This window comes from Suncus etruscus, chromosome 5 (genome assembly GCF_024139225.1).
Source record: "Suncus etruscus isolate mSunEtr1 chromosome 5, mSunEtr1.pri.cur, whole genome shotgun sequence".
Classification (NCBI taxonomy): domain Eukaryota; kingdom Metazoa; phylum Chordata; class Mammalia; order Eulipotyphla; family Soricidae; genus Suncus; species Suncus etruscus.
Window position 1 is genome coordinate 95,500,661 of NC_064852.1, and position 17,729 is coordinate 95,518,389.

Here is a 17,729-nt window from a genome sequence, read left to right on the forward strand (position 1 = left end):
GACTCTAGGACCCTGACTATATGTGGGTACTTAGAAAGGACACTTCATCTAAAGGTTGACCTCATTTCCTGTTGGTTGGGGAAAGAACCTAAAAAGGTTCAAGAGTAGTTATTTCCTTAACATGTATGTCTTTGTGTAAATATGCTTTTGTTGAGGATAAAATCCAGGGCTTCAAACAGGCAAAGCATGTGGTCTACCACTGTGACATCTTCAGCCTGTTTGCTCAAATTTACAAGTTATCAAATATTAAGAGGTATAAAGTATACACATAATTATATAGATACTGTGGTATGGTTTGTAAATATTTTACTGTGATATATAGGAGTCAAATGAACGTTGTTGTAAATGATGTTCAGTCTGTAGATCAAGGCTCAGATCTTTCCTTTTTTATATGACCTTCTCTCTTGAGACTGCTGGTGTCTCTTCTCATAGGCGGATCCTCCACCCATCTCCCAGCTCACTGATCCTCATCATTCATTCATTCTCTTCCCAGTGTTGACAGCACTTTTGGTCTGTGCCAGGCTTTGACTCAAACTATGGGTTTGAGTTACAATCATAATGAAGCGTTCACCTCACAGAAAGAACTTTCTCCCCAATCTTCTTAATTCTTCCTAGAAAGATTAACTGTGTTCTCCTTTAGTTTGCTCAGTTCCTTCCTGTGTTCACATGTTGTCTTTTTTTCTGGGAATATTTCCCAAGGAAGCTTGCCAAAACCCCCTTCCAAATACTCTATTTCAAAAACACAGTTGTGCTCCTATATTCATTGCAACACTATTCACAATAGCCACGTAAATCAAGAAAATGACTGGATAATAAACTATCATACATATATACACAGTGAAATACTACTAGGCTATAATAAAAGTTAAAACCATGCAATTTGATGCTGGGGAGTAGAGGGAAGGGTTGATGAAGGGAAGGGTGGGGTGGGCAGAGGGATGCAATGGTGGAGGGAAGAGGACACTCCGGTGGTATTGGAACATTGTTTGCATGAAATGAAACACTATCATTAACAGTACTGTAAACCATGATGCATCAAATAAAATTTTTTCAAAACTTTCCAGTTAGTTTATTTTTCCCCTTAAGAGATCTCCTTTTCCTAAGTAGCAGATCTGCCATTTTGTCCAAAAACGAGTTCTCTGGACTTTTCTGCTTCTTTTGTTGCTGTGATACCTAGCACTGTACCCATCCTATCATTTTATCAAATATTTTTGGGATGTTTTTGCACTGGCTAAAATTTACAACACGCAGAGCCTTTACTTACTGTTTATAAAACTTTTCTTAACATATAATTTTATAAATTTGTGCATTTGCAGCATTTGTGTATAAACTTTTTCATACTTAAGAAATACATGATTCAGTGTAAACAGTTCAGAAAAGCAAAAAGGAGGAACAATGTAATAACTATGTAATCTTACAAAAAAGTTATGTATGCGTAACTTTTATGTGTATACATACTTTTATCAATCAGTATGTACTTATAAATTAGGATCATGACCATTTTTTCACTTATTATATCTTAAAATATTATTAGTATTTTCAGTATTCCTTGAAGATGACTTAAAGTGATGGCATGACATTGCATTTCCGGGCTAAGTCCCAGTTTATTTTAGCTCTCTCCTTTTGGCAGTGACCTCGTCATGATTTGGCTTTCTTTACCTTTATTTTAAGCTATAAGAAAGCAGAAACCATTTAATTGTTGTTTCTAGGCAGCACTCATAACAAATATAAATCTAGGGTAATTTGATAATATATGTTGTGGTCCTCTAGATACCATTTAAAATAAAAGGAATCAGCTATAAAATGGAGTCTGGGCTGGTAACAAAATAACCAGAACGGAAGAGCAGTTAGATAGCTCAAGGGGCAGGCATTCATATTTTGCATGTGGGAGGTTCAGTTTTGAACCCTAGCACCCTATGATCCCATAAGAAATGAGCCAGAAGTAGCTATAGATCACCAGTGGGTGTGGCTCAAAAATAAAACCAAAACCAAAACAAGAAAAGTAATTTAAAGAAGCCCTGGAGAATGTAGCAAGAAGATGATCTCTTCTCAATCTCTGCTTTGGTTTTGTTTACTACTCTTGAGGGGAGCAGAGCTCTGTCTAATGTCTTCAAATTGAGAGGTGCTTTGGAGATCTCCCAATGACTCTAAGCAGATTTTCAGAGACGGCAAATTGAATCAATGTTACCTGTTCTCTTAAATTTTGGTCTTGTCCTAGCCTCTTTTTATTACATTTTACTAACAACATCACTCTTAATATATGGAAGAACACTATTTACCTACATGTTGTTATTGTACTTCTTTCCCTTATAAAGCTTATACTTTGGGGCTAGAGAGATAGAGTACACAGTTGTACAGCCTTGTACACAGCTGACCCCAGTTTGAACCCTAGCACCCTTAGAAGAGTTATCCTTGGCCTCAGACAAGCTTCCAAACAGCACCAGGTATGCACAGCCCCCACATCAAGCATTCTCCCACCTCAACAAAACAAAACAAAACAAAAAGAAAATCCTGAACTTCCTTCTTTAATTTGGAGCTATACCCAGCTGTCCTGGGGCTTATACCTGGCTGTGCTCAGTGGTCCCTCATATCAATGTTTAAGGATTCACTGGTTATCTAATGAGGACTTACTGTATGCAGAGTGTGCCTCAGTCCTGTGTGTTTTTTCTCACCTTAAAGCTTGTACTTTGGTATTAAAAAACAAAAACAGGGGGCCAGAGAGGTAGCATTGAGGTAAGGCATTTGCCTTGCACGCAGGTCAGTGGTTCGAATCCCCGCATCTCCTATGGTCCCCTGAGCCTACCAGGAGCAATTTTTGAGCATAGAGCCAGGAGTAACCCCTGAGCGCTGCTGGGTGTGACCCCCAAATTAAAAACAAACAAACAAAAAACTAGGGAACAATGGCACAGTGGTAGGGCATTTCCCTTGCAAGCGGCTGACCCAGGACACACCACTGTTCAATCCCCCCCCCCCCCCCCGCGTCCCATATGGTCCCCCAAATCAGGAGCGATTTCTGAGTGCATAGCTAGGTGTAACCCGAGTGCCACTGGGTGTGGTCCCACAGATCTAATGGTGGGGCTGGAGGAGTAATATAGTGAGTGAGGTGCATGCCTTAAACGTGGAAGACCTGGGTTTGATACCTGCTCCTGGAGAATATCAAGAGTGATCCCTGAGCACAAAACTAGGAGTAAGCCCTGAGCACTGTTGGGTGTGTTCTAACAAACAAAACATCCCAACTAATAGTATATTTGGTTCTAAATATATGTCCCAGAGAAAGGAACATTTATTAACATAAAAACTTGAACATGGGCCCGGAGAGATAGCACAGCGGCGTTTGCCTTGCAAGCAGCCGATCCAGGACCAAAGGTGGTTGGTTCGAATCCCGGTATCCCATATGGTCCCCCGTGCCTGCCAGGAGTTGTTTCTGAGCAGACAGCCAGGAGTAACCCCTGAGCACCGCCGGGTATGACCCAAAAACCAAAACCAAAAAAAAACAAAACTTGAACATGGGGGCTGGAGAGATAGCATGGAGGTAAGGCGTTTGCCTCGTATGCAGAAGGACGGTGGTTCTAATCCCGGCATCCCATATGGTCCCCCGTGCCTGCCAGGGGTGATTTCTGAACGCAGAGCCAGGAGTAACCCCTGAGCAAAGCTGGGTGTGACTCAAAAGCCAACAAAACAAAAACAAAGAAAATCTTGAACATTAACTTTCATGATAGCATTATTTTTGTTTGTTTGTTTTTTGGGTCACACCCGGCAGCATTCAGGGGTTACTCCTGGCTCTAAGCTCAGAAATTGTCCCAGGTGGGCAAGCTCGGAGGACCATATGGGATGCCAGGATTCGAGGCACCGTCCTTCTGCATGCAAGGCAAATGCCCTACAACCATGCTAACTCTTCGGCTCTTCATGAAAAAAATGTAGAGATGCAAAAAATAAGTGAATAGAATATAGTGTGCAGTTGTGCCACAGAAAAAAGAAAACACATCTATAGCTCAAAATGGCAAATGAAAACGTACTTTTGCCAAGTTTGACCCCCATATTTATCTTATTGCCTAAACTCCTACTGGTCCTCGTACCAGCACATCTGGTGTGGCCCTATGGCCATCTAGGAACCTTTAGATTGACACTGCTGAGCATCTCAGGGTCTCCAGGACCTTTGGGGGACCCCTCCCCCATTTCCCCAAAGTAACAAGTTCATTGCTACATGAATTTCAAAAGAAGCCAGACAAAAAAGGTACAATCTGTTTAAATCTACCTGTGAAATTCACAAACTAGTTTGATTGTCGAAATGAAAGGTTTTAGGGGTCAAAACTCCTGGAATTGTATCCTTTAAATACGTGCAGTTTGTTCTCTATCTACACCTTACAAGGTCCTATGTGTCTGAGATCTGCCTCTTCAGTTGGAAAGACAGCCCTGGTTAGAAACTCAGAAGAATCCGAGGCAGAAGAAAACGAAAACAATTCTAGTGTGATAGTTTATCTGAGCCAACCATGACTACGAAAAATGCAATGTCATAAAAACGAAAAAGAGAAATGATTATTTTTGTCCTGTTCATCATGCCATTTCCTCTGGCGTGGACAGTTTACTGTATATCATAACCCTTTTCAATGTTTTCTTTGAAGGAGAGCAATCAACTTGTAAAATTTTCCCCCTGAACTCTTATCAGATCACAAGCTGCCCAGTCCCTTGCGTGTGTGTGGACGTGAAGGAAGCAAGCAAGCTACGGCGTATGTGCACATTTTAGCAAACACTATCATTCGCTTTGGGATTTTTTTTTGTTATCTGGTCTTCTCAGCAGCAGGGAAGAGCGGTGAGAACTTTCTCCACACCAGACTGTCTTCTACAACAAGACAGAGTTTCCCTCAGTGTCTTCAATCAAGTCTATCCCGTGGATCTAATTAATCCTTTAAAACAAAAAGACTCGCTCAGACTCCCCAAGCAGCAGCCAACGCTGGTAAAAGAGATGTCTGCAGAAAAAAACCCACCAAAAACAAAAACAAAAAGTTTTTTATTTCCACCTTCCCTTCCCCACTGCTCCCGGATTCAAATCTCTGTCTCATGCTAGGAGGCGACCCCACTCATTGGGCAGACTAGAAGGAGGCGCCCACAGTGCTGGCGGAGCGGGGAAGGAGGCCCAGGAAAGCGGCAACTGGAAACTTTTCGGTGCCATCTGGAGACGCGGATCGCACCGAACCAAGTCCCTAACTAAGTCGGGGTGCGCCGTAGTAAGGAGCCCAACGGGGGGCAGAGGCATTTGTCTCTCAGGCGGCTGCAGCTAGTGGGTCTGCAGGCGAGGTGGGGAGGCAGGTGGCGGGCGAGCAGGAGAGAGAGAGGGAGAGAGACGCCTGAGTGCGGGCGCGTCTCTCTCTCTCTCTGCCTCTCTCCCTTTCTCTCTCGCAATCACCAGCCGCCTCGGAAGCAGCGCCCGGGACTCCCGCGTCTCCTCCCTCCTCTCCTCTGCTCTCCTCTCCCCTTCCCTCCACTCCCCACTCCGCCCCCAAGCCCGCCAGGTCCCTCCCTCTCTCCCCCAGAGCCTGCTCCCGCGGCCGCCGCGGCCGCCGCTACCGGAGGCGCAGGAGCCTCGCGATCGTGTTTGGCTTTGCACGGGCGGCGCGTGACGCCCCCGCCGCCGGCCACGCAACTGATGCCGCCGAGCTTCTAGCCCGCCGCCCCCCGGCGCCCGCCTCGGCCACCTCAGCCTCAGCCTCAGCCGCCGCCGCCGCCGCCACCCGGGCGACGCCGGGCCGACGCACTGCAGAGGTGCCGGCAGGTTCCGCCCGCGGAAGTCTGCACCGCCGCCGCCCGCGGCCCCTCGACGCCTCTCCTCCGCCTCCGCCGCCGCCTCCTCCGCCGCTCCTCTTCTCCCGCGGCGGCCCAGGCGGCGCCCTCCGCCTCGCCGGCCTTCACCTCTTCCCCGCGCACCTCCTCCCTCAGCCCTCGGCTCTCGCTTCCCCTCCCTCTGCCCTCGCTCTCCCTCGCCCGCACGCTCGCCCTCTGCGCGGCCCCGCCATGACGGAGGCGGGCGCCGGGCCCGTTGCCGCCGCCGCCGCCGCCGCCGGGGGGGCGTCGGGCTCCCAGAAAGTCGCTTGATGAGTGTCCAAAGTAGCGGTGGAAGTTTGGAGGGGCAGCCATCTTGGTCCCGACTCTCCGCGGCCCCGAGCCCGGCTTCGGCTTCGGCGGCGGCGTTGGCGGCGGCCAGGGCCCTGCTCAGCCCCACGCCGCCCTCCGCGAGGCCCCGGGAAGGTAAGCGCCCAGCGCCGGCCGGCCCGAGCGAGCGCGCTCGCTCCCTCGAACCCCGGCTTCCCCACCTCGGGGTGTCTGTGTGTGTGTGCAAGGGACGTGGAGGGGGTGAGGATGGCGCGGAAGGGTTCTGCAGGCCGCCCCCGGTGCTCCCCGGGTCGTTGCTGCCTGGGTGGGTGTTGGTGGTGGTGGGAGACGGACCCGGGCTGAGCGAGCGAGCGAGCGGGCGAGAGCGCGCGGGCGGGGACGGGCGCTGCTTTGCAGCCGGCGAGGAGGCCTCGCCTTCCTGCCCTGCGCGCCCTCTCCCCGCCCCATGGGCTCTGAACCTCCCGGCCCCGGGTCTCCGCGCGGTGGGTTTTCCTTCCCTGGGCTGCGGCTCCGGGCTTTTGCAGCTTCCAGCTTCCAGCCCCCTCCGCTCCGCTCCGCTCCCCTCCCCTCGCCTCGCGCACTCCTCCCCTAGAGGCGGGCCGAGCCGCCGGACCCGGAGGCGGCCCCCTCCCCTCGCCTTCCTGCACGCGCGCGCTCGGGTGTGCACCGGGGTCCCTGCCCTTTTCGGGGCGCGTGCAATGAGCCATGCAGACTCCAGTACACCCCCCAGCCCCTGCTGCTTGGTTCCGAGGAGCCCAGAAACACCCCCCCCCCACCAGCCGTGTGGGCTTCTGAGACCGCCCCTCCAGATGCTGGCAACTTTCTCTCTGTGTCTCTGTCTCTCTTTCCTTCCTTCGCCATCACCTCCGGCGGGGCTGGGGCATGCGAGACCTCTCTCTGTCTCTGTCTCTCTCTGTCTCTGTCTCTCTCTCTCTGTCTCTCTCTCTGTCTCTCTGTCTCTGTCTTCCCGATCCTTGGCTGCTAGTTGAGCTGGTTTTCTTCTGTCCGTGCCGCCGCCGCCCCCGCCGCCGGCCGGGCTGGTTGGTGGGTTTTGCGGATAGTTTTCTAAGCAGCTCGGTTGCAATTGTTTTCTTAAGTTTGCCGGCGTCTGGCATGCTCGTGTGCCGCCACCAGATGTAGCAGTTAGCCAGCTCCTTCTTGAAGCAAGCGCAGTGCACTGGACGGGAATTTTCAACTTGCTGTATTCTCAACTTGAAGGGTACGACGGAGAGAATTGAGATTTGGAAGCACACACACACTCTCACATACACACATACGTTTGCCGGGGAAAGAATACAGAATACATGTGGCTGGGATCGCTTGGAAAAAAGATCTTTTGTCTAGGTCTAGGAAACGTTGAGCGGTGGGCAAATGGGGAGTTCATTCCCAATTGTAGCACCGGAGGAAAATAGTAGTCATATTAAAAGAAAGGAAATAAAGAAGATCTGAAGTCCATCCAGTAGTGTAATGAATCTATCTTCGTTTCTTTGAATTGTGTAGGAATCGATGGGATTCATTTATTTTGAAAATACCTGTTAATGTGTAGTCTTCAGAGGCTTGACAATTGCTAATCAAACGTTTTTGTGCCCGGATCCTGTGAGTCTGGCACGGCATTCTTTGTCATTTTGTTCCTGTGAGCATGTGTGAAAGTGACAATAGGCTCAAAGATTGGCACGAATCTGCTCCAGAAAATTCATGGAAAGGTTGGATTTATGGCATCCATTAAGACATGCTCAATACGTTGACAGACATCTTCCCTTTTCCATTTCACCCCCAACACCGAGCTCGGAATATTAGGAGATAAAAGTTTATTTCTTGACTCATTTAGATTTTGTAATCTGATGATTTTTGGTGGTTATTTTTATAGATGAATGGTTTTCAAAAACATTTTAATAGGATATTGGTGCTTTTAGCATATTTTTTTACTTTTGTCTGTAGTTATGCTAAGCTGATTAATGATAATGACGTTTTAATGAATGAATGGTTGGGACTTATTTGTAATTTTTTGGGTAAGGTTAGTTTTTTTAGTATTGTTTATTCATCTTTCAATATTTATTGAGTCATTTCTATGAACTTGGCACAGTAGTAGATATTGAGGATCCAGAGTTCAATTATTCATTTACTACTAGGTTATGGGCATTAACAATTTGGAGTCTGCAAAGTCTGTATTTTGAGTTTTGAGATAATATTAACTAGTTAAAAATGCTTTTCTGGGGCCGGGCGGTGGCGCTGGAGGTAAGGTGCCTGCCTTACCTGCGCTAGCCTAGGAGACGGACCGCGGTTCGATCCCCCGGCGTCCCATATGGTCCCCCAAGCCAGGAGCGACTTCTGAGCGCATAGCCAGGAGTAACCCCTGAGCGTTACCAGGTGTGGCCCAAAAACCAAAAAAAAAAAAAAAAAAAAAAATGCTTTTCTGTACTTTTTTCTGATGTTCAAAATTTTTATAGAAAAATAGAAATTTCATTCAATCTTTCCTACCTGATTAAAATTTGAAAGACTTAGACCACTGAGATAGTACAGCAGAAAAGGCATCCCATATGGTGTCCTCGGAACCCTAGGAGTAATTCTTGAGAGTCACGGATAATTCCCGAGCACTGCCATGTGTGGCACCCCCCCAAAAAAAAATTAAAAAATAATTGAGAGGATAGAATAATTTAACATGAGTTTACAAATAAACATAATTTCCCCATGAGTTTGATCACATTGTTGTTGTTGTTATTATTATTATTATTATTATTATTAATTATTGGTCTTGGGCATTCCTGGAGCTCTGGGGTCACCCATTACAGTGTTGTTGTAGGTGGGAAGGCCATATCGTGCCAGGAATTGAACTTAATCTTCTGAATGCAGAGCATATACTCTAGTCTATTGGGCTGTCACCCTAGTATTTGTTAATCAAATAATAGGATATGATTATGTTAGAATTGCACTATCTACTATATGATCCCGGTGATGCACATTTTTTGACTAATTATGAGTTACATCTGAATTCATCCTTTCATCTTGAGGCTAATGCTAACAGGAAATTGTATTCTATTGATTGGAGTTCCATCCTTTTTTCTTATTTTGGTTTTTGAGTCACACCCAGCAGTGCTCAGGGGTTACTACTGGCTCTACACTCAGAAATCACTCCTGGCTGGCTCGGGGACCACTTGGGATGCCGGGATTCCAACTACTGACCTGCATGCGAGGCAAACAAACGCCTTACCTCCATGCTATCTCTCCGGCCCCTGGAGTTCCATTCTTAATTTTAACAGATGTTTTGTGTCTTTTCCAAACATACATTAGTATAGTGTTTAAATTGAGAGAATTTAGCATTTCTAGTGACTGCTAGTAAGAACCCTTACTATCAGTGTAAATCGAATTGTTTACTATAAGTGTACTATCAATTGATAATATTATCAATGTAAATCAAACATGTTCAAATAGAACAAACTTGGTTTTAGGAAAACATCCTAATGCAACACCAGTTTGAATTCCAAGCATCACAGTATCACGTATGGTCTACCAAGCTCCATCAGGATTAAATCCTGAGCACCACGGGATGTAGCTCCAGACCTCCACCTTATCACTCATAAAATCCTAAAACTTAAACGGATTTGATATTATGTATGTAAATGATACATGTGATGAACTTCTAAACAGCTTTGAAAATAGCTTTTGAAAATTAGTGTCATCGCTTCTTCGCCTATTGGCTAAGTTCAAGTGTAGTAAAAATTAGTGCCATAGGTATCTAAAAAATATTGAAGAAAATATTTTGGTGTGTTGTGGATCTAACCCTGGTCTCATGTATCTCATGTGATACTCAGGCCCTCTTCCTGATTTTGAACTAATAATGTAAGATTATAGTTCTCTATGTATATGTATATGTTAGCAAGATTGAACCCAGGCTTCATTCATGTGAAACATGTACTTTATACCCAATCACACCCTAGCTACCGTATTTGCCGGTGTATAAGACTTCCCTTCAACCCATGAAAAACTTCCTAAAAGTCTTAAAAGTAAGTTACTTCTTAAAAGTAAGAGGGGTGCGGATCACTCGTTCCTGAAGCTGAAACAAGTTTCAGCATGCCATATACCAGCATATAATATGACTCCTGACTTTTAGTAAGTTTTTCATGGGTTGAAGGGTTGTCTTATACGCCTGCAAATACGGTATCTTTTGGCCTGGGGGGTTGATTTAAATCTGGCTGTGCTTTTAGTTGCAGGGGTCTCAAACTCAGTTTACCTGGGGACCACAGGTGGCAAAGTCGGGGTGATCCTTGAGTGCAAAGTCAGTAGTAAGCCTTGAACATTGGGGGGTGTGACCCAAACAAGTAAAACAAAACAAAACAAAACAAAAAAAGATTCCTCTAGGGCAGGGCCACAAAATGTACAGAGGGCCGCAAAGGGCCCGAGGGCTGCGAGTTTGAGACCCCTGGTTTAGGGCTTACTCCTAACTCTGAGCTGGGGGATCACTTCTGGCTGAGCTCTGGAACTATGATATTTTTTGCTTTATAAGATGAGCCTGACTGTAAGATGCACTTAGTTTTTAGATGAGGAAAACAAGAAAAACTAAAAGTCGAAGTAACAAATAGTCTTAGACGAAGACGGTGAAAATGTGTTAACCTGATTGCTCGTACTATGTGGTATGTCTGCAATAAAGGGGGCATAACACTGTGGATGTCAAGTGGTTAGTAAATGCTCTCCTCCCCTGTACTCAGGCTTCAGGTCCAGGCGACATTCACTCCATAAAATGCATAGACATTCCCCCCCTTATCTTTTTTTGTGGGGTAAGTGTGTCTTATGGTACGAAAAATACAGTATATGGTGCAAAATGCAGTTCAAGGGAACTAACTGGTGTTAGCACATGTAAGGCAAGAGACTTAAAATGTTCCTTCTCACCATGATCTTTCTGGTTTCCCACTTTTAAAAAGGAGTAGATATGGTTTTGGGGATGCATCTGACAGTACTTAAGGACTAAGGAACTAGTCCTAGTACTTAAGGAACTAAGTGTTCTGGTGTTTGTGATCACCCCTGGCAGTGCTGAGGGGAGGACCATGTGCTGCTGGGGATATACCGTATTTTCTGGCATATAAAATGACCCCTAATTTTAGACTTCCTCTCTGACTCTGGCCAATCTGAGCAGGCTTTTGACAGTGTAGATTCGGGGGCCCAGAACATTGTCTAATTCGCATGCATGAAAAGCCTGCTTGGATTGGCTGGGTTAGAGAGGCGGTCAGAGCAGCCTTGGAGTGATTGGTGCAGGATCGAGTTGGAAAATTCTTTCTGTGGCAATATTCAGACAATTTTCGTTTAGTGGCATATTGAAACATTTTTCGGAATATACTCGGCGTATAAGAGGACCCCCGATTTTCGGTTGACTTTTTTTTTGTTTCAAAAGTCGTCTTATACGCCGGAAAATACGGTAGTCTGAACATTCTCTACATGTAGAACATGTGCTTATCCTTTTGAGCCATCTCTGTAGCTCTTGATTAAGTTTTTATTGTGGTCTAATGATAGCATTAGTATTAATATTTTAGGCTTACATAAGCATACAGTGTAACCACATCAAATCTACTGCCAATGTACCAATATGCCACCACCACTTCCCCTAGGTGATTTCTCTCTCCCCTTTTCATATTCAGTTCTATGGGCTTTTCATTTGTCAGCCTTGTTTTCAGAGTTGTTAAGCAGTATAGCTTGAAAATCTCTATTCCATTTTGTCTTCTAATGATTCTGTCATTAAGGGTGAGAATATAAAAAAATTAACATTTAAAGTAGAAGTTTTGCTTTATTGACGTCTAGGAACCTAGTTTCTTTCTAATATTTTTTAACTGAGATTCTGTTATTTACAATACTATTTATGATGATTTTCCGTGCACATATTCCAACATTACGCCCATCACCAGTGTATCCACTTCTTTCTCCTCACCCCATTGGATCTCACTTCTCTCTTTCAAAACCTGCTCTCCATCCCCAAACAACTCAGTTGTGCAGATTAGTTTTCCATTGTGTTGCCTTTCGGCTCTTTGTTGCCACCTTGAATAGATCATTCTGTACTTGAATCATTCTGTATCCATTTCCATCTGATTGACTTTATTCAGCATAATCTTTAGTTCCATCCAATGTCCTGGCAAATTGTGTGATTGTGTTCTTTCTTAAAGCTGTATAGTATTTCATTGCATATATATTGCAATTTCTATTCACCTCTGGTTAGACATATGGGTTGTTTCCATATCTTGACAGTTCTAATTGCCGTGATGAACACATACATTCTTCTTTTTTTTTTTTTTTTGGTTTTTTGGGTCACACCCATTTGATGTTCAGGGGTTACTCCTGGCTAAGTGCTCAGAAATTGCCCCTGGCTTGGGGGACCACATGGGACGCCAGGGGATCGAACCGCAGTTCTTCCTTGGCTAGCGCTTGCAAGACAGACACCTTACCTTTAGCGCCACCTCACCGGCCCTGAACACATATATTCTTTTGAAATAATGTTATTATGTTTTGGAGATGGGTACCAAGAAGTAGTACTACTGGGTCGTTTGGGAGTTTATATTCCTGTGTTTTGGAGAGTTCTCCATGCTGCTTTCCAGAGAGACTGAACCACATGCCATTCTTACCAAAGGTGGCTGAGAGTAGAGCCTAGTGTCTTGTTGGCTATAAGCAGATGGGTTTTTTCTGCATATCAGTAGGTGGTGCTTTTGAATTGATAACTGTTAAGAGTCTAATGAGTATACAGAACTTGTGGGTTTTCTTTTTTGTTCCATCCTGCCAGTTATGAATAGTTTGCTTTATTTTTGCATAATTAGTGAAAGTAGTGTGATTAAAAAAGATAGTTATCACTGTATAATTAAATTGTAATTCTGGGTGAGAGAGAAATAGAGAGAGAGAGAGAGAGAGAGAGAGAGAGAGAGAGAGAGAGAGAGAGAGAGAGAGAGAGAGAGAGAAATTTCGCCAGTGAGCACGCACAGCAGTGGGGGAGGGGGTGTTTGCCTTGCGTGTGGCTGACCTGGTAGGGACCTAGTTTGATTCCCTGCATCCCATAAGATCCCCCAGCCTGCCAGGGGCGATTTCTGAGTGCAGAGCCAGGAGTGACCCCATGAGCACTGTTGGATCTGTCCCTAAAACCAACCAACCAACCAATCAATCAAGTTAAAAAAATAAAATAAAATAAATTGTAATTCTTTTTCCACATTTGGAGTCTTTGTTGTCTAGATAAGAGACATAACTTTTGACTCGCCTGATGAAGTAAAACTGTGTTAAAAATAGGGATGAGGGCCTGGGGAGATAGCACAGCGGCGTTTGCCTTGCAAGCAGCCGATCCAGGACCAAGGGTGGTTGGTTCGAATCCCGGTGTCCCATATGGTCCCCCGTGCCTGCCAGGAGCTATTTCTGAGCAGACAGCCAGGAGTAACCCCTGAGCAATGCCGGGTGTGGCCCAAAAACCAAAAAAAAAAAAAAAAAATAGGGATGCACCAAATGGCTCTTTAATTTCTTGAAGACTGGAAGTTTTGGACTGAAAAGGTAACCAGAGGTAAAGTGAAGGTGCTTGTCTAGTATGTGGCAACCCAGTTAAGTTACCAGCACTGCATATGTCCCTCAGGTACCACCTGATGTGACACCTGAACACAGAACCAAGAATAAGACTTGAGCATTGCAGATATGACCACCCGCTCAGATCTCCCTCATGAAGATTTTAGTTTTTTTTTTTTTTTTTTTTTTTTTGTGGTTTTTGGGTCACACCCGGCAGTGCTCAGGGGTTATTCCTGGCTCCAGGCTCAGAAATTGCTCCTGGCAGGCACGGGGGACCATATGGGACGCCGGGATTCGAACCGATGACCTCCTGCATGAAAGGCAAACACCTTACCTCCATGCTATCTCTCCGGCCCCAAGATTTTAGTTTTTGAAGCGGTATCATGTGGTTGGTGCCTTCTTCCAGAAGTACATTGACTTATTAGAAAATAAAGAAACTGAGAACAGAGACCTACCACTGAGAAATAGGCTATACTTTTAGCCTTTTTGAGTCTTAGGACTCCTTTAGTCTCTAAAAATGATTGAGGATCTTGGGCTGAAGCAGTAAGATGTTTGCCTTGCACTTGACCTATCTGGGTTCGATTCCTGGCATCCCATATGGTCTCCTAAGCCTGCCAGGAGTAATTTCTAACTGAAGAGCCAGGAGTAATCCCTGAGCACCACCAGGTTTGCTCCAAAAGCCCCCACCCCCAAAATTGAGGGTCTCAAAAAGATTTTATGTTTATCGGTTATGTCTATATATCTATGCAGGTAGATAGGTAGATAGATAGGATACTATTAGAAATTAGATAATTTCAACAATACTTAGTTAGAAATAACTAAGTTATAACTGGTTACATGTTAAACTTTTTTTTTATTCTTTTTTGTTTTTGTTTTTGGGCCACACCCAGTGGTGCTCAGGGGCTACTCCTCGCGCCTCGCTCAGAAATCACTCCTGGCAGGCTGAGGGAACCATATGAGGAGCTGGGGATTGAACCCAGGTCTGTTATGGGTTGGCAGTTTGCAAGGCAAATGCTCTACCACTGTCTGTCACTCTGGCCCCACATGTTAAAATTTTTTTAATGAAGTATATATTCTAAAAAAATGTAGTAAAACTTGTGTCTTTTTTCTTACAAATCACTTCATTTTCTTACCAGAAGGAAGATAGCTGCATTTTATCTACCTTTGTAGTAAGGATAGTAAAGAGTGTCCAACTTAACTTAGACACACGGCCAGGTAAGAAAAAAGGCTATGTAGTCAGTCTTTTTGGAAATTTTATGATCTTTGATATTATATCAATATTTGATAAGTGGTAGATTTATTGGTTTTTGTGTTGCTGTTTGTTTGTTTTTGCTTGATATTTGGACCATACTCAGTGTTGTTCATGGGCTACTCAATTGTTAGACTTGATCCCCTACTGTGCTTATGGGACCATGTGGTGCTGGGAATCTAATCTGGACGTCCTCATCCAAGGCATGCATGCATCCTTTGAACTCTCATCCCTGCCCCACTAGTCACACTAGTGGTTATTTTTTGCATTCGATGTGGAAGGGTGGAAGTACTTCGAATGTGGAAGTATATTGGATTTTAGAAGTACCTCCAGGCTCACAGCAAACCTGTAGATTATTTATTTAGTGTCAAGGAAAGACAGTAGAAATGTGAGAAAAGTGATATGTCTTTAGATACTGGTACAGGTACTTGATAGACTTGGGTTTTCTTTTCTGCTCCATCTTGTAAGTAAAGAGTAATTTGTTTTACTAGTATATAAGAGTACTTTTATTTTTGAAAAGTTTGTCTTACTCTGTGTGTACTAAAGACATATTAGTACTTGTTTTCACTAATGGAAAGAAATTCAAAGAGGATTTTCACTTTTATGAAAAAAGATGAGAACTTAATAACATGCCATCTTGGTCTATGAAAGATTTCATAGGTTTCCTACTTTAGTTGGGATAGCAGAAAGAACTCTTATTTCAAAAGCAAATAGAAGAGAAAATAGATTCATTCTGTTTTAAAGGGCAAACTATCAGCCAAAGTTTGGTAGGCATAAATTGGATTCATTTTTTAAAATCTTTTTTTGGAGGTGCAGAACATCTAGGAAATATAAACAGGGTTGGAGTGAAAGTTTTCTATATGGGAACTCAGGGTTGTATCCTCAGCACTGCATGGTTACCCAGAAGTGCTGAGTGAGGTGCCCCCCCACAAGAATGTAAATTCTGTATAGCAACTGGACTAGTTCAACAATGAAAAAAACTGCCTTTTGAAATGTTTACCATATAAATTTAAAGCAGACTACAGGGACATTGAAGGAGGGAGAGAAATTCTTTAGATTATGGGTGCTGTTGGATGCAGTGACTTTAGTTTCATCCAACTTAAAAATGTAAGCATTCTGTGATTCTTTGATAACCCCTAAATATAGTTAAGCGACACTTATATATCCACGCATAATCCCCCCCCCCCCGCATACTTTTTAATGTTCTTGTAAGTCATTAGTATGAAACTATTGTTGACTTTATTGCTATTTTGCATTTTTATTGTGCTTTTCCTCTAAGGATTTTCTGAATTTTCTGGAATCAACACAACAATCAGCCTTCTTGAAATCTTGTTAAATTCTTTGTGAAATATAATCTTTGGAAACAGAGAATCAGATTCTGGTTATGGTACAGTGTAGTGGATGGAGTTGTATATTTGGGCACAGAATTTTAGAATGCTGTAAGGGCTTATTTTCAATTTTGAAAGAGAAACTTAACAGTCGACCTAGTTTTTTATTTGAAGTTGTTTATGTGATTCCAGAAGTAATGTGTTTAATCTGTTCTAATGCATTTATCATTCCTATGACAATTCATTTTAATTTTATGTGGAACATAATGTCTTGTGAGTTGGATGGAAAGTTTAGAGTTTAAGTGGTGGTGGGAAGTTAAACATAAATTTTCTAAACTTTCATGAGATCAGTTTAATGTGTTTAATTATACTTGATAATTAATTTATTTGTTGTGATATGGGATGTTATTTTCTATAGAATAGTCATAGTATGGGCCGGAGAGATAGCATGGAGGTAAGACATTTGCCTTGCATGCAGAAGGATGGTGGTTCAAATCTCAGCATCCCATATGGTCCTCCAGTCTGCCAGGAGCGATTTCTGAGCATAGAGCCAGGAGTAACTCCTGAGCACTGCCGGTGTGACCCCAAAACAAAACAAAGCAAAACAAAAAAAAGAAGAGCCATAGTATTAAGTGATTTAGTTTCATACATAGTATTAAGTGATTTAGTTTCATAAAATTCTTCATGCTTTTTAATAGTTTTCCATTTATTTATTTATTTATTTATTTATTTATTTATTTATTTATTTATTTATTTATTTAGTTTTTTGGGTCACAACTGGCGGTGCTCAGGGGTTACTCCTGCCTCTCTGTTTAGAAATCACTTTCTGGCGGGCACAGGGGACCATTTGGGATGCTGGGATTCGAACCACTGTTGGTCCTGGGTTGGCTGTTTGCAAGGCAAACACCCTACCACTAAGCTATCTCTCCGGCCCCTAGTTTTCCATTTTAAAAAAGTGTATGGAACAGATGAGAAACTGCATTGATTATAGTTGGAATCCAAGTGTACTTTCTACCTTGCATTAAGTAGTTGTATGACTTTAGATAAGTTGCTTATTTCTCTGCTTCACTTTCATAATATGAACATTACAGCACTGAAAAGGATTTTGGAAGAAATTTAGTCCAAACTTTAGTTTTGCTTAAGCTTTTTTACTATAAAAGAATTGGGACATAAATTCAGATTTCTGATTCTTGGAACTTAGCTTCTTGTTTTTTTGTTTTGTTTATTTATTTTGGGTTTTTGGTTTTTGAGCCACATTTGGCAGTGCTCAGGGGTACTTCTTCTGGCACTCTGCTCATTAATCAACTTCTGGTAGGTTCAGGTGACCATAAGGGATGTCAGGGATTGAATTTGGGTCAACCATGTGCAAGGCAAATGCCTACCCACATCACTATCTCTCTGGCCCACCCCCTTCTCTTTTTTTCTGTTGCTTCTTTTCATCTGTAAAAATGAGTCACTTCTAACTCAAAAAAAACCTGATTTTTGACATTGCTCCTAATAAAATTTAAGAGGATCAGTTATAGCTTTTA

The 17,729-nt window shown here is 43.6% G+C and overlaps 1 protein-coding gene across 1 annotated transcript in view; it reads left to right on the forward strand.

Moving 5' to 3' along the window:
• Positions 1 to 6,071: 6,071 nt before the first annotated feature.
• Positions 6,072 to 17,729, forward strand: part of TLK1 (tousled like kinase 1) — a 164,296-nt gene continuing 152,638 nt past the window's right edge. Inside the window, 1 exon segment of the mRNA XM_049773535.1 lies at positions 6,072 to 6,243. Within this exon segment, the coding sequence (XP_049629492.1) occupies positions 6,090 to 6,243 (154 nt within the window). The 5' untranslated portion in view covers positions 6,072 to 6,089.